Genomic DNA, 17774 nt, shown 5'->3' with positions numbered 1-17774 from the left:
AGGGATGAATGTGACCTGGAAATCCAGGGGGAAAAAAAAAGGTTTATTGGTGTTATGTAAGGAAACAGGGTCATCACTATCAGCATATTCCATTTACAAGACTTCTCAGAATTAAATCTGTAACTCCTTTAAATTCAGATAGTGTATTATAGTATATGAAGTTCTTGTTTAAGACTAGAGATTCATGCCACTACTATTGCATATAAAGCAGAAGTTCAGATCAGAAATGATTATTTCATTGGTGCCTTTACCTGGTATTAGAGCACCTCTAGGACTGTTTATTTATAAATTGCACATATATAAATACATCATCATAAGTGACACAGCACACACGAGGTTTAGAGCACACAACCTGATCTGCAGATATTGAGCTATGGTTAGAAATACAGTCTTCTCAAAAATGCTTCTACTTGATAGATACATTTCCCTTCACTTTCCTCTGTAGTTACACTCAGCAGATTTGGTAAAATGTACAGATTTTATAAATACTTCTCTAAGGTTGCCATCTTTTGTATTACTTTCTTTAGGTTCTTCCAGCTAAGACAATTGCTGTCCCCTCTTACTTCAACTAGCAGTGATGCGAGCTGGCTTTGTGCAAGACGCTGCTCTCTCTGTTTGCAGAGGATGGCGGTAGCTGTCCGAGCAGCAAATAAAAGTGGCAATGGCCATGCAACATGCAGCCTCCAATCCGTTCAAAGCAGTAAAAGACAGCAGACATTCAAAGCAGGGAAGTTTCTAACGCATTTCTTTTGCAACTGAATCTTTATTCTCTGCTGAGGGAGAAGCTGACAGTTAAAAAGATAAATGAGAAACAAGAAAACTGGGAGAAAAAAATAGCCTCCTTTTCCCACAAAATATACTAACTATATTCAGCTCAAGAATGGTGTCTATCATTTTTGCAGGGAGTAATGATGTCTTACACAGAGCATAGTCTGCCATGGGGAGCAAAATTCTGTAAATGACTTTGAAGGGGTTTTTTTTCAGTTGAAGTGGTGGACCCACTTACACATGTTTATATATTTGTAACAAAATAAATAGTACTACATATTTTTAATATATTACGTACTTATACCACATGTAATATATTAAATGTATAATTGCATGTGACATATGCTTACAAACTATGTGTGTCTTACAAAATTCATATTTTCTTTCAGTTAGATATTTAGAAATTTGGGTCAGTATGTATATGTATAAATTGAACATAAAACCAAATGTATGTTTTGTGAAGTACATTATTACAGTGTCATCTAAAATCATTCATTGTGTCTGCTGATGCTCATTCCAGTGTTCCTGCTGCACGAACAGTGGGGTTTTTTTATTGTGTTGCATTTACAGACATAAATTCCAACTTGCACAGTGACATTAACTACCTGTGAAATAACAATTACATCTCTTATCATTTTTCGTTCACCTTCTTGATTTCTTTGATAAAGCAAATATTTGCTTTTCTTGTCTGATCTGAGTAGGCAAAATCATTTATTCATGGAAATAGCACCATTGGCTTCACTGTGGGTAGGACTGAATATGCTGAAGTCCCAGGAGTTTCTTAATGAACTAATTAAATCTTTGCTCTTACAGTATAACTTGTTTAAAAAGAGCCGTGATCTGTTTTTCCATGTTGTGTAATTGCATACTTAGACTTGCTTTAGGCTTACAGACATTATTGCCTTTTTGTATTTTTCCTTCTAAATGCCAACAAATGGTATTTACTTTCTGAGCAGATTCCACACAGACCTTTCCTTTCCCCAAGATTAAGGCTTTTGATTCCTGCAGCATCTGAAAATTCTGGCAACTCTCCAATCGATACATTGAAAGGATTTTCTTATTAGTATCTTATCTGTGTTTCTTGGTGAGATGTTTGGCCTCAAGCATGTAATCAATAGCTTGCCAAAACATAAATTCCTTCTCAATTTTATACAGAAGCATTTCTGCATTCACACTTTTTTTTTCTTCTATGGCTTAGTGAATTTACAAGAATATTCTGATGGAAATAAACATTCCCCTGCTGCCAAAAGTGATTATAACACTGTGCATCATAAAAATCAGCTTCCTACTTTAACAGAAAGTTTTACATAATGAGGAAAATGTGCCTGAGAACAGCACGGAACTTGGAGCAGGAAGATGTTTTCCTGAAAGAATATAGTAATTTATTTTTAAATGACAAACCTATTATCTCCAGAATATATGAAAGTGGCTGTACTTGGATTATGGAAAGACATGAAGCATTTTGGAACAGGCTTTTTTATTTAGGACATTTTTTCTGCAATTTGCTTCGATCTCAGAAAAACACATGGGTGATCATTGCTAGAGAGGGACCTTGTGTTTCAGTCCTATCAAAGCACATTCTGTGCAGAGCATATTGGGAAAAGATAAATTAAAAAAAAAAAAAACAAAAAACACACCAACAAATGAGTGCCTGTCTATCTCTCCTTGCAATAATGTTGTCTATCTTCAAGCAATGAATGTCCATGCCAGCTCTACAAATTCATCACTAGTATCAGTATCTGTTAGGACTTCATTTTAGGGACAAAACCATGGATAAAGACTTCTTCCCAAGTCCAAGCTCAAACTAGTTTTGACACCCCAGAAAAAGGCACCGAACTAAGTTTGAAGCAAAGTCGAAAAGCTGTTGGGCTACACTTTTATTGCGTTTTTTTCCCCCTCACATTTGTCTCCATGTTAATATTACTTTTACAATTCTGTCACTGGCTGGCCTCCCTCATCATCATGCTGGTGGGTGGATGCATTGGTTGATGGCTCTCCAAACAGTGCTGTGCTGGCCAGCTTCATCAAGAAAGGACACATATGTAAGCAAGAAGCCAAGGAGGAGACAAGTGTTTTCGTGAACTTCAGCAAATTGTCTCTGCAGCCTGACAGCTGCAGAAACTTCTAGAAGCCAAGCTTATCTACAGAACTGATGGAGAAAGCATTGCAATTTGATGGACATTTCATACAGAAATACAGGTCATTTGCAGTGTACCTTTCTGACCCTAGCTTTTTCCCCTTGCTTTATAATAGTTGATCATCTAAGTTACATGTGTCATTTTAGCTCATAAAACAGTGGCTCAGTTTATAATCAGGATGAAGTGCCTCCAGCTTGGAGATATCTTTTAAACCCACGTGTCTGGATTCACAAATACAACCAATTACGAGAGCTATAGAGAACACTCCGATAAAAGGGCTTTTTTAATTTTAAAAAGGAAAAGAAGGGAAGGAGGCTTTGTGAAAACATCTGTGATGTTTTGCCTTGTCTTCAGCTCTAGCTCCAGGGACTCCTGAGTGAGAATGACACCTAGCAGGATGATTACTCATGAAAAGAGGGAAAACCTTGTCACCCAGGGGGCATTATCATGTACTGCATGCATAAAACTGTTCACCCATGAAAGCTCTGATGCCACAGGTTTCCTGACCTGATCGCAGCGAAGAAGACGACCTAAACTTCCTTGCATCCTAATGGCAAGTTATCCAAGAAGCTCTTTACCTGGCAGCCCTGACAGCTTGCAGGGTTTGTGCCCGAGAGCGACAGCACGCTATCACAACAGCATGGCATGTGCACTCACAGCGTTGCTAACGCAGCTAAAAATATTGCAGTAGAATAAAGCAGGGATCTGTAGGGAGTTTGTGTGCCAATAGATGTCACTGTTGAATATCTTATGTAGCTTTATCATCTGGCAAAAGGCTCCCCGACCTAGCTGTGCTGGGAAAGGTCTGTGTATGTGTTCCATTTTGCTTCATAGGCTCTTGTCCATGCTTTTTTATGGACAGGTTTATATGACAAAGAGCATGTAAACTGGGGCATCTGCTAGCTAGGGCTTCATCAGTTAGATGGTTAAAAATAAGTTTCATCTGTCATGCAGCAGCAAAAGCAGACCTTTACCGTTGACCTGTCTGAATCTGCAGGCCTGGCAGTGAGCAATGCCATCTGCAATACAGCTGATAATCCGGCTTTGCAGGGACAGCAGAGGTGAAGCCGAGGAGCCACAGAGCTGCACATCGCAGCCCGCAGCCGCTCCAGCGTCTCAGTTGGCACCAAGATAGTATCTGCTCACATGCCGTGTTGTTGTGGGCACATGTAACTGAGCACAGGACTTGGCAGGGCTTTTTGGCAGCCGCTGCGTCTGACTCATTCTCCGAGAGAAATACCAGAGCACTCCTGCTAAAGCATTGGGAAAAAGCGCCTCTTCCATGCTGGAGGCATCAGCTGGAGACTCTGCTCTGCGTGGAGGAGAGTTTTTCAGGGGGTTTTATTCTTTCACCAGGGGTTTACTTCCCCTTACTTGCCAGATCTTTCATCCTGGCCATCTCCTTTCATGCTGTGGCCCCTGCTCATGCTCCCCGCATCTCTGGTTATGTAGCAGGGGAATCACAGAAAATGTTGCTATAATTAATGTGCCACTGCAGGATCCTGCCCTGCTCGCATTCTTGGCTAATGACTAAGCTCCTCTTTTATTCCCCCTTATGGCAATCAATGTGCATCAGTGCCTTTACCCCAAATGGTAATGTTTTTATTAAGGACAATCGAGCATATCCCTTGCTCGGTGATGCCAGGTAGCACACAAGTGGTTTTGATCCTATCAGTGTAACCAGAAAATCCAAAGGGTTTTTTTGGCTTCCTGAATTTCCTGCATCTCATTAGACTGTCCGGCGCACATCTGTAACAGCTCACAACCAGGCCTGTCAGCACATGGTTCATTAAAAAGCCATGGCTGCCAGCTTCTTTTGGCCTAAATCCTTCCCTTCACGGCATAATACAAATACTGGTCTGTGCACCAAGTACCTTCGTGGGAGCTCGAGGGAAACAAAAGCAAACTCTTATCAAGCAGTTCAGCTCTCCGTGGGTGTCAGCATGTGCTGATGTGCAATAGCCTCTGTGCTCCTCAAGAGTGGGGAAGTGGAAAATCCCCACAAATGAGACTCTGACCTGAGGAATTTGCCTTGTAATTACACAGAAAGGTCCAATGGATGAGAAGGTTATGTTTTGTCCTCATGTGGTTTTTTGTTCATTTTCTTTCCTCCCCTGATTGTATCATATGCAGCTTGCAAGGTATACACTTAAAAAAAAAATGAGGGGGGAAAAATATGAGGATTTAAGTCAGGGCTGTTATTTCCAATTCTCCTTTACCCTGTCCTAATTTAAAAAAAAAACAACCAAAACATTTCTGGTAAATTATTAGAATTTAATTCTTGGAGCATGTGAGCTACTTAAGTCAGAATACCTCAAACTCAAGCCGCCTTGAAACTTTTGTCATCCCAGTAACAAAAGCTGGAGGTACAGACCGAGTATCATCACCTTGCCCTGCTAATACTGCTCTTCCTCAGGAATCTCAGACATTTCCTGCATTTGGGATCCAGGGAATTTCTCATGAAAACATTGCTCAAAACCTATTTTGGTTAAAACCATCTTGATTTATGGTGACTTAAAATATTTGACTGTCTGTTGAAGCACTAAAAAGCATTGATAGTTTTGTGGGCGTGCATTAAAGGAGAAAGAAGAGTGGTTTTTTATTTAACACTAGCAAGTTGGGTGTTGTTTGTTTGTGGTGTTTTTTTTTAATAGCAAAAATGTTAAAATCAGGTTATCAAGTTAAATATGGATGAAAACAGAGGTGAGTGACACCTCTCCTTTCTCCTCCAGAGCCAATTTGTCCCATAAGCGAGAATGCCAGAGGGGCAAGGTTTGCTTGGAAGGCTCATACAGGGCAGTGCCAGCAGCCCTAGACCTCAGCTGTCTCCTGTGGGATACGGGGGTTGGAGCAGGTGTCCCACCTGGGACAGCGCTTCAGTGTGTCCACCGGGGTGGTAGGTGGACTGGGCTGGGCAGGTGCAGGGTGGCACGGCCACCCTCATCGTGCTGGAATGAGTGTTTGTGTGGTGAGTGCTGGGAGAGGCAGAGCGAGGATGGGCAGCGGCTGTCAGCTGCCATGGCCAGCGGTTGGGGTAGCACTGGACAAAGCACAGGGGACCAGAAGCTGTGGTTGCCTGTCATTGTCTTCGCTTTCCTCTTCCACACATCTGTCCCCACCCATTTTCCATAAATCTTTCTTTCCCATCCTGCCTGAGCAACTTGGTGAGCTCAGGTGGGGTCACCATTAGGGTGCCAGGTGCTCTGTGGCTCAGCTCAACGAGAAGGGCTCTGCAAGGCACACAAGCTCTTCCTGCTGCCACCTTCAGATGCTGTGGCCCCAGCCTGGCCTCCCCAGTGCAGTGGGGGCTTTCCAAGTGCTTTTTTCCCTGGCCCAGCTTATTAAGCCAAGCCCTGCTCCCTGGATGAGGCAGGCACAGCCAGGGACAGAGCCGTCTCAGGGTGTCGCGCAGCGCTGTGTGATACGCTACAGAGCACAATCAGAACTTGAACAACTTTTGAGTGTTTTTAATTAACCTGGTTTTCCTCTCCTCAGCATCCCTTCCTCAACAGGTTCCCCTTGTCACAGGGGTTACCTGCCAGAGTTGCATCTCCAGCTTGTTAGGAACAGGACTGGGTGATTCGCTCTGGGTGTATACTTTGTTCAGTAAAGAGGGCAGCAGTGGTTAGCTAGAACTATTCACAGCAAAATACGGAAAATGGTTTTAGCCATGAAGAATTGCTGAGAAGATTGAAACTCTTAATCTCAACATTTCTAGAACAACCACAGCAAAAAAAGATTTTCAACTGCAGAAATTGTTTCTAATAAAGAATTTTAAAAACAGGAGCAAAACTTTCAGTTTCTACTTGGTGAAAAGGGTCAAAATATTTGGCTTAGCTGAAATACAAAGGCATTTTTATTCTGGCTTTCCTCAAAACAATTTGGGAGAAAATGTGTTTGCATTGGCTTTGCAACTGCAATTTACTAGGGATAAACTTGCTACAGCAGAATTAAGGGTGTCAGGTAAGATCCTTAGCTAGTTTTGGAAACCTCCTGATACACGTCACGGCACCGATCCTGGTGTATCTAACAAAGTAACTGGTCCTGCAGACATAGCTTGCCTCCCTGTTGTTTCCTCTAGACCCTCGGTGTGTTCTTGGGGGTCTGTGACAGACCCTCTTGCTTTGAAACCTGGGACTGGGTGGACAGATGCTTATCTCAGCTGTTGCTGGATGGAGAAACCCCCCTGTCTTGTGATCTGAGCGTAATGAAACTTCCTAGAAAAATAGACCTTTTGAAATCTCTACTACTAATCACCCTATGTGACGGAAATCCTCTGTCTTTTGTTAGTTCCCTGTAGCATCATTACTCACCACTTCTGGAGTTTGCTTACCCTTCTGATGTGTAGGACTTCTTTGTTTGAGACACTATTACTGTGTTTCATGTGCTTGAAAGTATTCAGGCAGGACCGAAGCTGAACCAAGCTAGTCATTTCATAAACAGCTCAGGGAAATACCTCCCCTGCTTTTGACAGGTTTGCCATTTAATCTGAAGCAAGATAGGACAAGTGACTGTGATGAGCTGAAAGAGGGAAGGTCACATGAAAGTTGTATGGCTAATGTCCTTGTAGAATGCCATTTTCCCCTCGAGCCTCATGAAATATTTGCAGAAAACACACACGTCTGACTAACATTCAATTCAACCTTTAATGGTTGCCAAGTTTTTTTGAAGGTAAAATAGTACAGAGTCCTAAGGAAAGATTTAGAGATGTTCCTGCTTGTGTGTATTCATCTACGATGTACTTCAGGTGTTTAAGGTTTGGCATTTTTTTCCTGGTTTATTTTTCACTAGACTGATCTCATTTGGGTACAGAATTCTCCCTATCTCATCAGAAAGAAGCTGGCGTATTTTAATGGCAATTATATAAATAATAAATAAGGTAACAGCTATAGTGAAGCCCCTTCTGACTGACTTGCCCTCAAACTGGGGTTGCACGCAGTAACTGCATCTCAGTACTGGGAGTTCCCAGACATTTACAGTTCTAACAGTTGCTCTGGCCATCTCTATGTCCCCGTAGTAAATGAAACACAGCAAGCCACGTTTTGTGAACCTGCTTCCAGGAAAACATCATCTCAAGCAATATGGTCTCATGAAGCGGGGCCTTGCTAGCCTCAGTGAAGGACAGAGCTACCAGGGCAGCTGTTTCTTTCTCTGCGGCAGTGTTTGCAGCTGGCATGCTGACTAAAACGTGGGGCAATCTAAGAAGAAATGGAGGGCTGAAGGAAATTCCATCAGATTTTGCGGAAAACAAACAGAACCATTGATGTAAAAAAATATATATATTATGCAGTAGATAGATTTTTTAAACAATATTCTGTTATTTACAAATCACACATAGTTAGATAACACAACCTGTAATATGCAACATTAAAAAACACTTATCAATGCCTATTTTCTTTTGTTTGTGTTTTTGGTTTTTTTAATTTTAAAACCTGAGACTGCTTAAATACGATTTGTGTTAGCACAGGTTTATTATAAACACGTGTGAATATCCATGTGAATGCGCCAATCCTGGTGGGGTTATGATTGAGGGTACTTAACAGGAAAGAAGATAAAATACAGTTTTAGATGTACTATACTCCCCATAAAGATGGAAACAAGCTAAAGAAATGGCAAAAGATGAACTGTAATGAAATGCATTCTAAATATCACCCACACAATACAGTTCTGTGCTGATGCTGGGCAGTAACTACGTGATGATGCCTAGGGTGGAGCAAGCCGTGCTCCTGTTGGCTTCAGCTAGTTTTTAGGGACACTCAGAGTGAGGGTGTTGGCTCATGGTGGGTGGCACCTGTAGGCTCCTGTGCTGAGCATTCTCTTAGCACTGACTGGCGTTCCAGAGCAAGAGCGGGGCACTGCTGTCCCTGTGTTTATCTGAGAATGATGTGCAACAGCAGGATGGCTGGGGGAAGAATGAAAATAAGAAGCCTTCACAGGAAGGCTATACTTGCTGGAAGAAAGCAAGCTTCTGGCAAAACAGTGAGATGAGGAGGGGTTTAATTTTGCTGTAAGAAGTGTTTTCAGAGAAGTTGGTTTGGGTTGTGTAGCTTTTCATAATATTGTCTCTCACGAAAGCCAGGGGCAACTGCTGGGGTCTGGACAGACCTGATGCTGCTTTCATAGCATGAGTTGTCTGGGCTTTTCAAGTGCAAGGAATGTAATTGCTTTCCCAGGAGGTATGCCTAAAAGGCCTAGACATCAAAGCTAACAAAAGTTCATCTGCTGAAAATGGAATAAATACGCATGAGTAACTAACATCATGTGGGCAAGTGCAGTATGTGAGTCGAGTGGTGGCTTAAGTTTCTGACTAAGCTGAAAAGAGAAATTGCATCATCAAAGCTTGATGACTGTCAGAAGAAGCAGCTACTTTTGACTCTGCAAGACTGAACCAAAATACTGAAAGCAAATGGATTTTTCCCATAATTCATTCAGATTTTTGCTTGGATTCTTTCCAAACTTCCCATCATGAAGCCATCTCTAGAGTATTTAAATATATAGAAACATATATTTTATAAATATAAAACTATATATCCATTTAGGTGTACTCATATATATTGCAAAGTGTATGCTTTCCTCTCTTCCGTAAATGGGGCAAATTGGACATTTTCTCCAGAAAAAAGCACATCCATAACTCTTTTTGTGAGAAACAATTAAGAAGTGATAGATGCTAAGACTATTTAATGCTGGTGGACGCAGACAAATTTCTCAGAATCAATATATGTTAGCACACTGCAACTAAATGAATCAGTGTAAAATAATTATACCAAGGTACTAAGATATATATATATAAAAAAAAAAAAAGGTGGGGAGGAAGGGGTAAGAGAGAAAGAAAACATTAAAACATAAGACTGGAAAAGTCCCAAAAGGATTGCCATAAAATCATGGAAAAGGTTGCTCCAGGTCTCAAAGTATGTGTGAAATAACAGACTGAAGAAACTAGTCATGTGAGTCTTTATTGGGAATCCTATTTATTCCAACTAAAACTATGTTACTGCATATTAAAAAGTAAATCACATTACGGATACAGATGTCTCCTCACATTGCTCTAGCATCATAAAAGTGACTCATTAAAATTTCATTTTCATATTCAGTGTTGCTGATACACACTTCATTTACAGTAAATAAACCACATACTAGGTTTATAACCAAGACTGTTGGTGCTGTATAAAGAGTGACAGCTGTTTGGTTGAGTTCCTTCTGAAGCAACATACACACTACACTGCCAGGTGTATGTTCATATGGATAGCAGATGTGAAAATGGGAACTCCACTTACCATTTTTAGTGTGGTTTCATGAAAAACAGGCAATGTATGGGACTGTCAGAGACATCATTTATTTTGGTCCCTGAAAATGTTAACTCTTTGTTTAAAATTCCCCTCATGGCATCCAAAAGGGAAAAAAAAATCCAGATTCTCCTAATTCAGTCATTATTATAAACCATTTTGGATGCTTCCACAATCTGTAAATTTCTTTTCCATCTTACACGTTCAGGATAAAAAATTCCCGTTCCCTGAATGTTTGTTCTTCACTCTAACCTTCTTGCACTGCTAATACCTAGACAAAGAAACTTTACCCTCCTGCACTGCAGAGGCTCTTCCCCTTCCCCAGAGCTCTCCTTGCCTGCAAGAGTGTGCTCCCCAGCACCTTTCTGGTCAGGACCCCCAAAATTATTTGCAGCACTGATAAGCTCGCCTAGCAACCTCTTTAAGACAGATCAAACATTGAGTGGAATGCCCTTCACCTAATGTAAGTATATAAGCTGAATGAACACTGAGACTCCTTATTTAGATTTATGGTAAGAAATAGGCACTTCCTTGGTGTAGTTCCCCGTACGCTCAGACAGACATTTGGAAACCGATGAGTCATACCCTAGAGTGCTGTAAAGGCAATCTGATTGATTGCTTCATCCCTCCGTGTCTGCAGCTGAGTGGGAAGTGTCCCACGGCAGTGCCTCTTTCCCCCTTGTTCCCCTCTTGGTGGAATACCATGTGCATTCTCCAGGAATGCTGCCAGTGGCGGATCAGATACTGAGGATATCCTTTTGCAACCAGGGCTGAACTTCAACAATTATTTCCACAGGAGTAGCCATATTCAGGTCATCCTTTCAAAACTCAAGGACCGTAACGAAAGGAGCTGTTCTAGTCGTGATTAACGGCAAAGTGGTTTTGCTTTGGACAATACAGGAGAGGGCAGAAGTCACAGACAATGTTCATAATGGTTAGAAAGAAATGAGATGCTACTCCTTTTGAAACAGCAGAGCAAGGAAATATATAATGGTTGATCCAAACAAGTCCACAAAATCTATTTACTGAGGTAACACAACGTCAAAATATCTTTCTGTGAAAGCATCCAGTAAAATAAAGGTTGGTGTTTTCAGGAGAATTACAGGAAGGCTTAGCGAGTTTGCTTTGGAACATGTGATACTGATGTCATTGGACAGGCTGGGGTTAACTCGAGCGGATTTGTGAGCTTCCCTAAGGGCACAGCAAATTATTATTTCCAGATGGAAAGATATGCTTCAGAAAATAGTTTCTGGACATAACTGCTGATGAGCCAGGTAAGCCATAAATGCTAAAACGAGAAGATGACTGCTAGGGTCTCAAGAAGATAAGAGCTGCCTGCAGTCTAGATGACAAAGCACAGCACAGAGGCAGATGGAAGCAATCCAGTGTAAATGATTAACTTACTGAGAGCAATGACCAGTCTTCTGCTGAAAAATTTTGGTTAATTTTAGAAAGTAATTCTTTTGCATCACTGTTGCTTTTGGCGCTTTCTCTCTTGTCTCCGTCTGTCCTGTCCTTTTGCATCAGATCACATGGTGCAGCATCTGCCACTTGTGCTGGGGAAGGCGCTTGAGGAGGAAAAGCAGCCCAAGCAACTGGAAGAGAACAGTCAGGGAGAGCTATAACCCTGGAAAATATCGGGGTGATGGGCAATCTGTGGTAAGGCTTATATATAGGGCAGCTGGAGGCTGATGAAGAATAGCTAGGCAACTGGATCTTCTACCTTTGCATGGTAAACTGTCAGCCCTTTACAAGTGCCTCAGGATAAGGACTTAAATAAATAGGCCCCTCAAGCATATTTTACAAGAAGAAAATACATATATGCTGTTTGTGGCCTTGTTGCCAAGCTTTTTCTCTTCTTGCCTAACTATCTTGAAGATCTTAGAAACACCTTACTGCCTCAGACACGGAGAAGATGTGTTTTACAGAAGTCAGCTTTGGCCTCCATACAGCAGTACAGACACAGGGAGAGAGGTCACGTCATGTACTGACTTTCCTCCACTGTCTTGACCACCAACCAGTTCACATACAGTTTGGATATAGCTGTAGTGACTCCCAAGTCACGTTTCTCCAGTATGCATCGAGTCCGTTTGCAAACAGAAGAGCTTGGAAGCAGCTTAGGAAAGCTATCACTTTATTTCCTTCTTCTGCAAGACACAACCATGGTTCCAGATAAACTGTATGAACTCTTCCGCGTTTGGTTGCTTCTCCTTAGAAAAAATGAGTTTTGTGGGTGGAGCGCCCGTGGTAACAGACAGCTAGTAAGCTTTAAATGCAGGCAGGGCTGGAGCACTGCTGTGACAAAATGTTTCTTCATGGAAGGGGAGGCACAAGCCTCATCTGGAGAAGTTATTTTCTTTACTCTGAGGCAGTGCAGTGGAACAGCTGCCCAAAGAAGTTGTGGAGTCTCTTTCTCTGGAGATATTCAAAACCCGCCTGGACATGACTGTGCAACCTGCTCTAGGTGAAGCCTTTAGCAGGGGTTGGACTAGATGATCTCCGGAGGTCCCTTCCAACCCCGACCATTCTGTGATTCTGTGATTTAACCCTTAAAATCTGAACTCCATCAGCACTAGGTTATTAGCTGTCCTACTGATATCTATATGGTAGGATATGGCAGGATCTAGTAGATCAAGATCTGGCTTTTTTTCACCCGTGTTACAAGGGCAGCTATTTTCCTAGTGCAGACACAGTTCAGGAAAGCAGTTTCACTTCAAACCCTCCAGCAAAGTCAGGTGAGCAGACCTTAACAATCCCACATAGTTTCTTAACATTTCCCTTACCAATTAGGTGAGATCACCGATCATTAACATTTAAACAAGCTTGCTCCCAAGTGTGACAGGAATTTTCCTATAGCACAGTAGGACAAGAGCCCTGGAGCTCTCCCTCAGCCAGGCACTTTCCTGCTTGCAAAGACGTAGGTGACAGTCAGCCGTGCAATGGGTGTTGATGGCAGCTGAGAAAGGACAGGTTAGGTAGTGTCTGCCACAGATTGTTTAGCAGTTTTGCAAACTCTTCGAATTTTAAACTCATAAATCTAATCCAGGTACGCATGGATGTACTAGGATTTCAGCTGCCCCTAAAAAACCTCCAATTGTATAACTTCTTTGTGAGGATGCATACTTTACAGGGTTTAGATTAACATAAATTGAAATTTTATAGGCTGCAGAGGAAAGAAGACATTTGGGAAAAAAACATGTGATGATAAACATTATATTAATTTACTGATTTGCAAACAGTATTATTCCTGAATTGCCAACAAGTATTTCAAACTGAAATAGCACATCCAGGAGTGGGAAACGTCCGCACCCACTGGGACTGGTGCACTCCAGTGTTCATAGAAACAAGTGGACAATTAATTATTTGAGGCCATAAAGATAATTAAGTCCTGTGCCTTCTAGTTCACGTGCTTCTGTCAGCTACGTATCCCATCTCTGGGGCTTCAGTCTGCATTAGTAATTAACATTGTAACTAGACTAATGATTGCAAAATTTTAATCAAATTTAACAGCTACATATGATACTACAATGAAGTCAAGTGGTTAAGAAACACCCCAAAATCCCTTATGAATGCCTTCTCTGAAGTCTTCACTGTCTTGTTTGGGACATCACACCTTAGTAATTCTGTAGAAGGCTTAGATCAGTACTGGCACAAAGCCAGTGTCCGGGTTAAGTGCTTCTTGTCTAGCCATGAATGAGGTTTTTGCTTGACAAGCATGGGCTGATGTGTTTCCTTCATCACTACCCTTGTGGCAGTCATTTTAGGAGTGACGTGCCCAGTGACACCAGCAGTGGCCGTATTGCATGTGCATCTGAAGAACTCCAACCCCTGCTTGTGCAGGGATAGGGAAGTTTTTTTTAACTGTGGCACCTGGGGTAGATGGCAGCACAGGACAGAGTGGTGGGGCCAACAAATCCTCTGCTCTTAAGGTGCATCCTCATAGGCTTGTCTTTTCTGTCAAGGCTAATTCTTTTGATCTCTATATCAAGTCTATGGTTTGGTGCTGAAAAGGTGCTTTGTAGCATACATTTATCTCTGAATTTAGGTCTGCTTTTAGTCAGAGCACAGTCAATCTGTAATCTCCATGGGATTATCGAGCTAGGAAGGTGACTTGGATAGTTTATTTCAGACCATCAGAGCATAGAGTTTGTTATTAGTGCCTACAAGCTGAGTTTATTAATCTATTTACATTTCATGGAGTCAGTAAAGCCATCCAGCTCAGTCTGCCTTTTAGCAGGCATGCAGTAGTGTGCTCTTTTGTCATTCTTACAGATGTTTGGGATTTTGCTCTGTTTTTTTGCTCACCATCTCTTTCATGCTGGGTAGGACTTGCTTTTGTCCAGTGTTTTTCTCAGGTCTGCAGCTGATCTTTTAAACAGGGCTGTGATATGAACTGCATTTAGTATGCTTGTACTGAGATAAATCAGTAGAATGTGTTCATGTGTTATATAACATCTAGCTTGTGAACTTCAGTATATCACCACAATTTACTTCGACAGTGTGTTCCATTTCCCCTTTTCCATCATGTACAAGCCGAGGATATTCCCGAGGCACAGCTGTCAGGCACTGTTGTGTCCCCACTTGGCTGTCACAGCCCAAAGTGGTGCACACACACTTCCTCTATCATGACATTGGCACCTGTGCTCCTTCTGGCTCCAACCAAAACCCATGCCAACGCTTCCAAAAGGAACAATCCTTAACATACATAGCTGGTGCTGAGTCTGTCCAGTTATTGCAGCATGAGAATGCTCTGTGGAAACAAGGGTGAGTAACATGCCAAAAGGGATGAAAGTGTAGTCAGTTTTCTTTACGGGGGTAATGTTGACCTCTGAAAGAGCAAATAAGGGGAAATACATCCCAGATTTTTCTAGGTTGAACATGCTGCAGCTCTTTCAGCACCTTCCAGGTCAAATAGTGCATATATTTCCTCACTCCTCTTGCCCCTGTGCTAGTAAATAATTCCAAGCTGGTGGGCAGGGAGGACGTTTTGGATTCTTCTGTTATCTGCATAAATGTGAACGCAGTATTTTCCGCAAAGATGCTCCCTTAACTAGCCCCAGATGTTAGATGATTCATTATGTTACAAAGCCTTAGTTTAGTGATTGTAAACTCCTCTATTTGTACATTTAAATCAATTTCCTGTTTTTATTTCATCTTACTTAATTGTTACTGCAATAGATTGTAATGAATTATAATAGTGCAAAGATTTATTATCCATCACAATAGTAATGAAAAACACATATACATCTAACCCAAGAGTACAAAATAACTTTTTCTTTCCCCAAAATATTTCTGGATTAATTTTTTTATCCAGAAATTTTTAATTTTTTTTTTTTTAATTTAAAAACTAAGAATCAAACTCTACTGCTTGTAATTTTAACGCCAGTGCAGAAACAAAACAGGGAAAAAAGGAATTAATTGGAGCCTCCATAGAATAATTGGGAATGTAATAAGGGCAGCAACTCCTGTAGTATTTGCCTCTCATAAGAAAGCATAGAAGTCACACAAGAGGGGTGCCTGAATGAGTGATAACTCCTCTTGTAATAGTCCCTGAGAAAAACTGCATAAGGGAGAGTGACTGTATTTTGGCAAAGCTGAGACCAGAATTTATTTTCTTTTGTGTGTTTTATTCCCCTCATGGACCCTGATGCTGGAAAACAGCTGAAAGGGGCACAGGAGATAATCATTACTGTAAGTTCTGTCTGATACAATTGAGCAGAGTTACCTAGAAATCAAGTACTGCAGATTGCTCCAGGCCATGCATCCTAACCCAAAGCCACATGCAAAGCCTTGGAAAATTAAAATGCTGCAATTGGGTTTAACCAGCCCAAAACCCCAGGTGATGAGTCACTCTGACTACATAGTACATATTCTTCATTGTTAAAGGATGTATTGCTGCACCGAGAAATATATCAGAGGAATAACCAATTATTAAAGCACATGTGTTTTGCCAACACTACAAACAATTCTAAAAATTATTCATAGAAACAGAGAATCATTTAGGTTGGAAAAGACCCTTAAGATCATCAAGTCCAACCATTAACCTACCACTGCCAAGTCCACCACTAAACCATGTCCGTAAATGCCATGTCTATTCAAAATAAAGGACTTCATATTGAAAACCACTTTTTTTTAAAAAAAAAAAGAAAACCTATTTATATGGCTGAAATGAGTCCACTCCAAAGCAGCCATCCTAACTCCTTTGCAAGACTTCTGAAATCACCCTGATGGATGCAAAAGCAATTAAACTGTTAGGTCACAATTGCAAAATACTAAATAAAACAATGGAATCTTTCATGTCAGTTTATCTCTACATGGAAAGCTTATAACTATTACAATTATTGTCTAAAATAGAATATTGAATCTCCAAGAAAGTTGTGAAGCACAATAGTATTAGAAATGCAGCAGGAAATGGGGAATAAACCCCACAAACCCACACATTCAACCCCTTCTCTCTAAATTTAATACAAATGCCTTTGTTTGGAATCTCAGCAGTCAGTAAGAACTGACAGTCATTAATTAAGGTGACTTTACAGCTGCATCTGGCTGGTGAAGAAACCCAAGGGGCAAGCACAAGCTCACTGCTTATCCATGATGCTTGACCACTGTCACACTCTGGTGCTGCCTTGGCCTGTGGCACCTAGTATGGGCCAGGAGATTTGGGGGGGACAGTGAGAGCAGGGTGCCCCACTTAAGCTGTGGTGTGGGTGAGACTACTCCAGGTCTGGCTCCCTCCAGATGAGATGATCCCCACAACTGCCCAGCAGATTCAGCTGCTGGGACTCCCCTGTGCATCTTCCATGACCCACCCTGGAGCATGCACTGCTTATCCCCACAGGTGTGTGGGGCAGGGGCTACACTGGGTAGGGTACAGCAACCAGGCTGCAACACACAGTTCCCTGCTCCATTAGCACAGACACAGCAAACATTAATTCTCTGTAAGCTTTTCATATCTTCCCAGGGAAAAAAAAATAATTAACAGAATCTTTCAGTACTAATTAGAAATTTGTGCATTTACAAGGGCATAGTAGTGCCCTTCCTTTGCCAGTAACTGACTGTGAGTGCCCTGCTCAACCACCCTGCCGTTCTGGATCACTGCAATGATGTCTGCGGTCCGTACAGTCGTCAGGCGGTGAGCAATGACAATGCAGGTTCGACCTTGCCGGGCATTATCCAGAGCTTTCTGGACGATCTGCACACAGATGTTAGGAAAAGAGCGTTAGCACCTGGAAAGCCTTCACTTTTCATAGGAACCACATTTAATTTCTTACTCTTTGTTATCACCTGGATATATCTCCCATAGACTTACTTGTATGACTTTACTTACGTGACACCCTTACTCAACAGGGTTTCTCACTGAGGTCAGTGAGGCTAATCAAATGAACACGAGACATTGAGAAGTGGGTTCTTGGGTCTCCAGTTTGGATCAGAACACAAATTCACTATTTACATTCAAATACAGCTTAATAGGAAGACAGCTGAAGAGTATCAGCTCCACATAGTGTTTTCTACTTAAAGTTTTGGGGTTTTCAACTTGTTTATTGAGTACACATGCACAGCTTCATAGTGTTTTCAGTTCACAGGC

General features: G+C 41.6%; 1 protein-coding gene across 6 annotated transcripts in view; it reads right to left on the bottom strand.

The window, feature by feature from the left end:
• Positions 1-3903: 3903 nt before the first annotated feature.
• ABCB5 (ATP binding cassette subfamily B member 5) overlaps positions 3904-17774 on the bottom strand; it is a 72054-nt gene continuing 58183 nt past the window's right edge. For all 6 annotated transcript variants that reach the window (XM_080385206.1, XM_080385204.1, XM_080385207.1 and 3 more), the window contains one exon: positions 3904-17381. In XM_080385206.1, coding sequence (XP_080241332.1) covers positions 17184-17381 — 198 coding nt within the window. In that variant the 3' untranslated portion in view covers positions 3904-17183. The remainder of the gene's footprint in view (positions 17382-17774) is intronic.

This window comes from Falco punctatus (assembly GCF_963210335.1).
Source record: "Falco punctatus genome assembly, chromosome: 4".
NCBI classification, from domain to species: domain Eukaryota; kingdom Metazoa; phylum Chordata; class Aves; order Falconiformes; family Falconidae; genus Falco; species Falco punctatus.
Note: the sequence above shows the minus strand (reverse complement) of the source record. Positions and strands in the feature narration are given on the sequence as shown.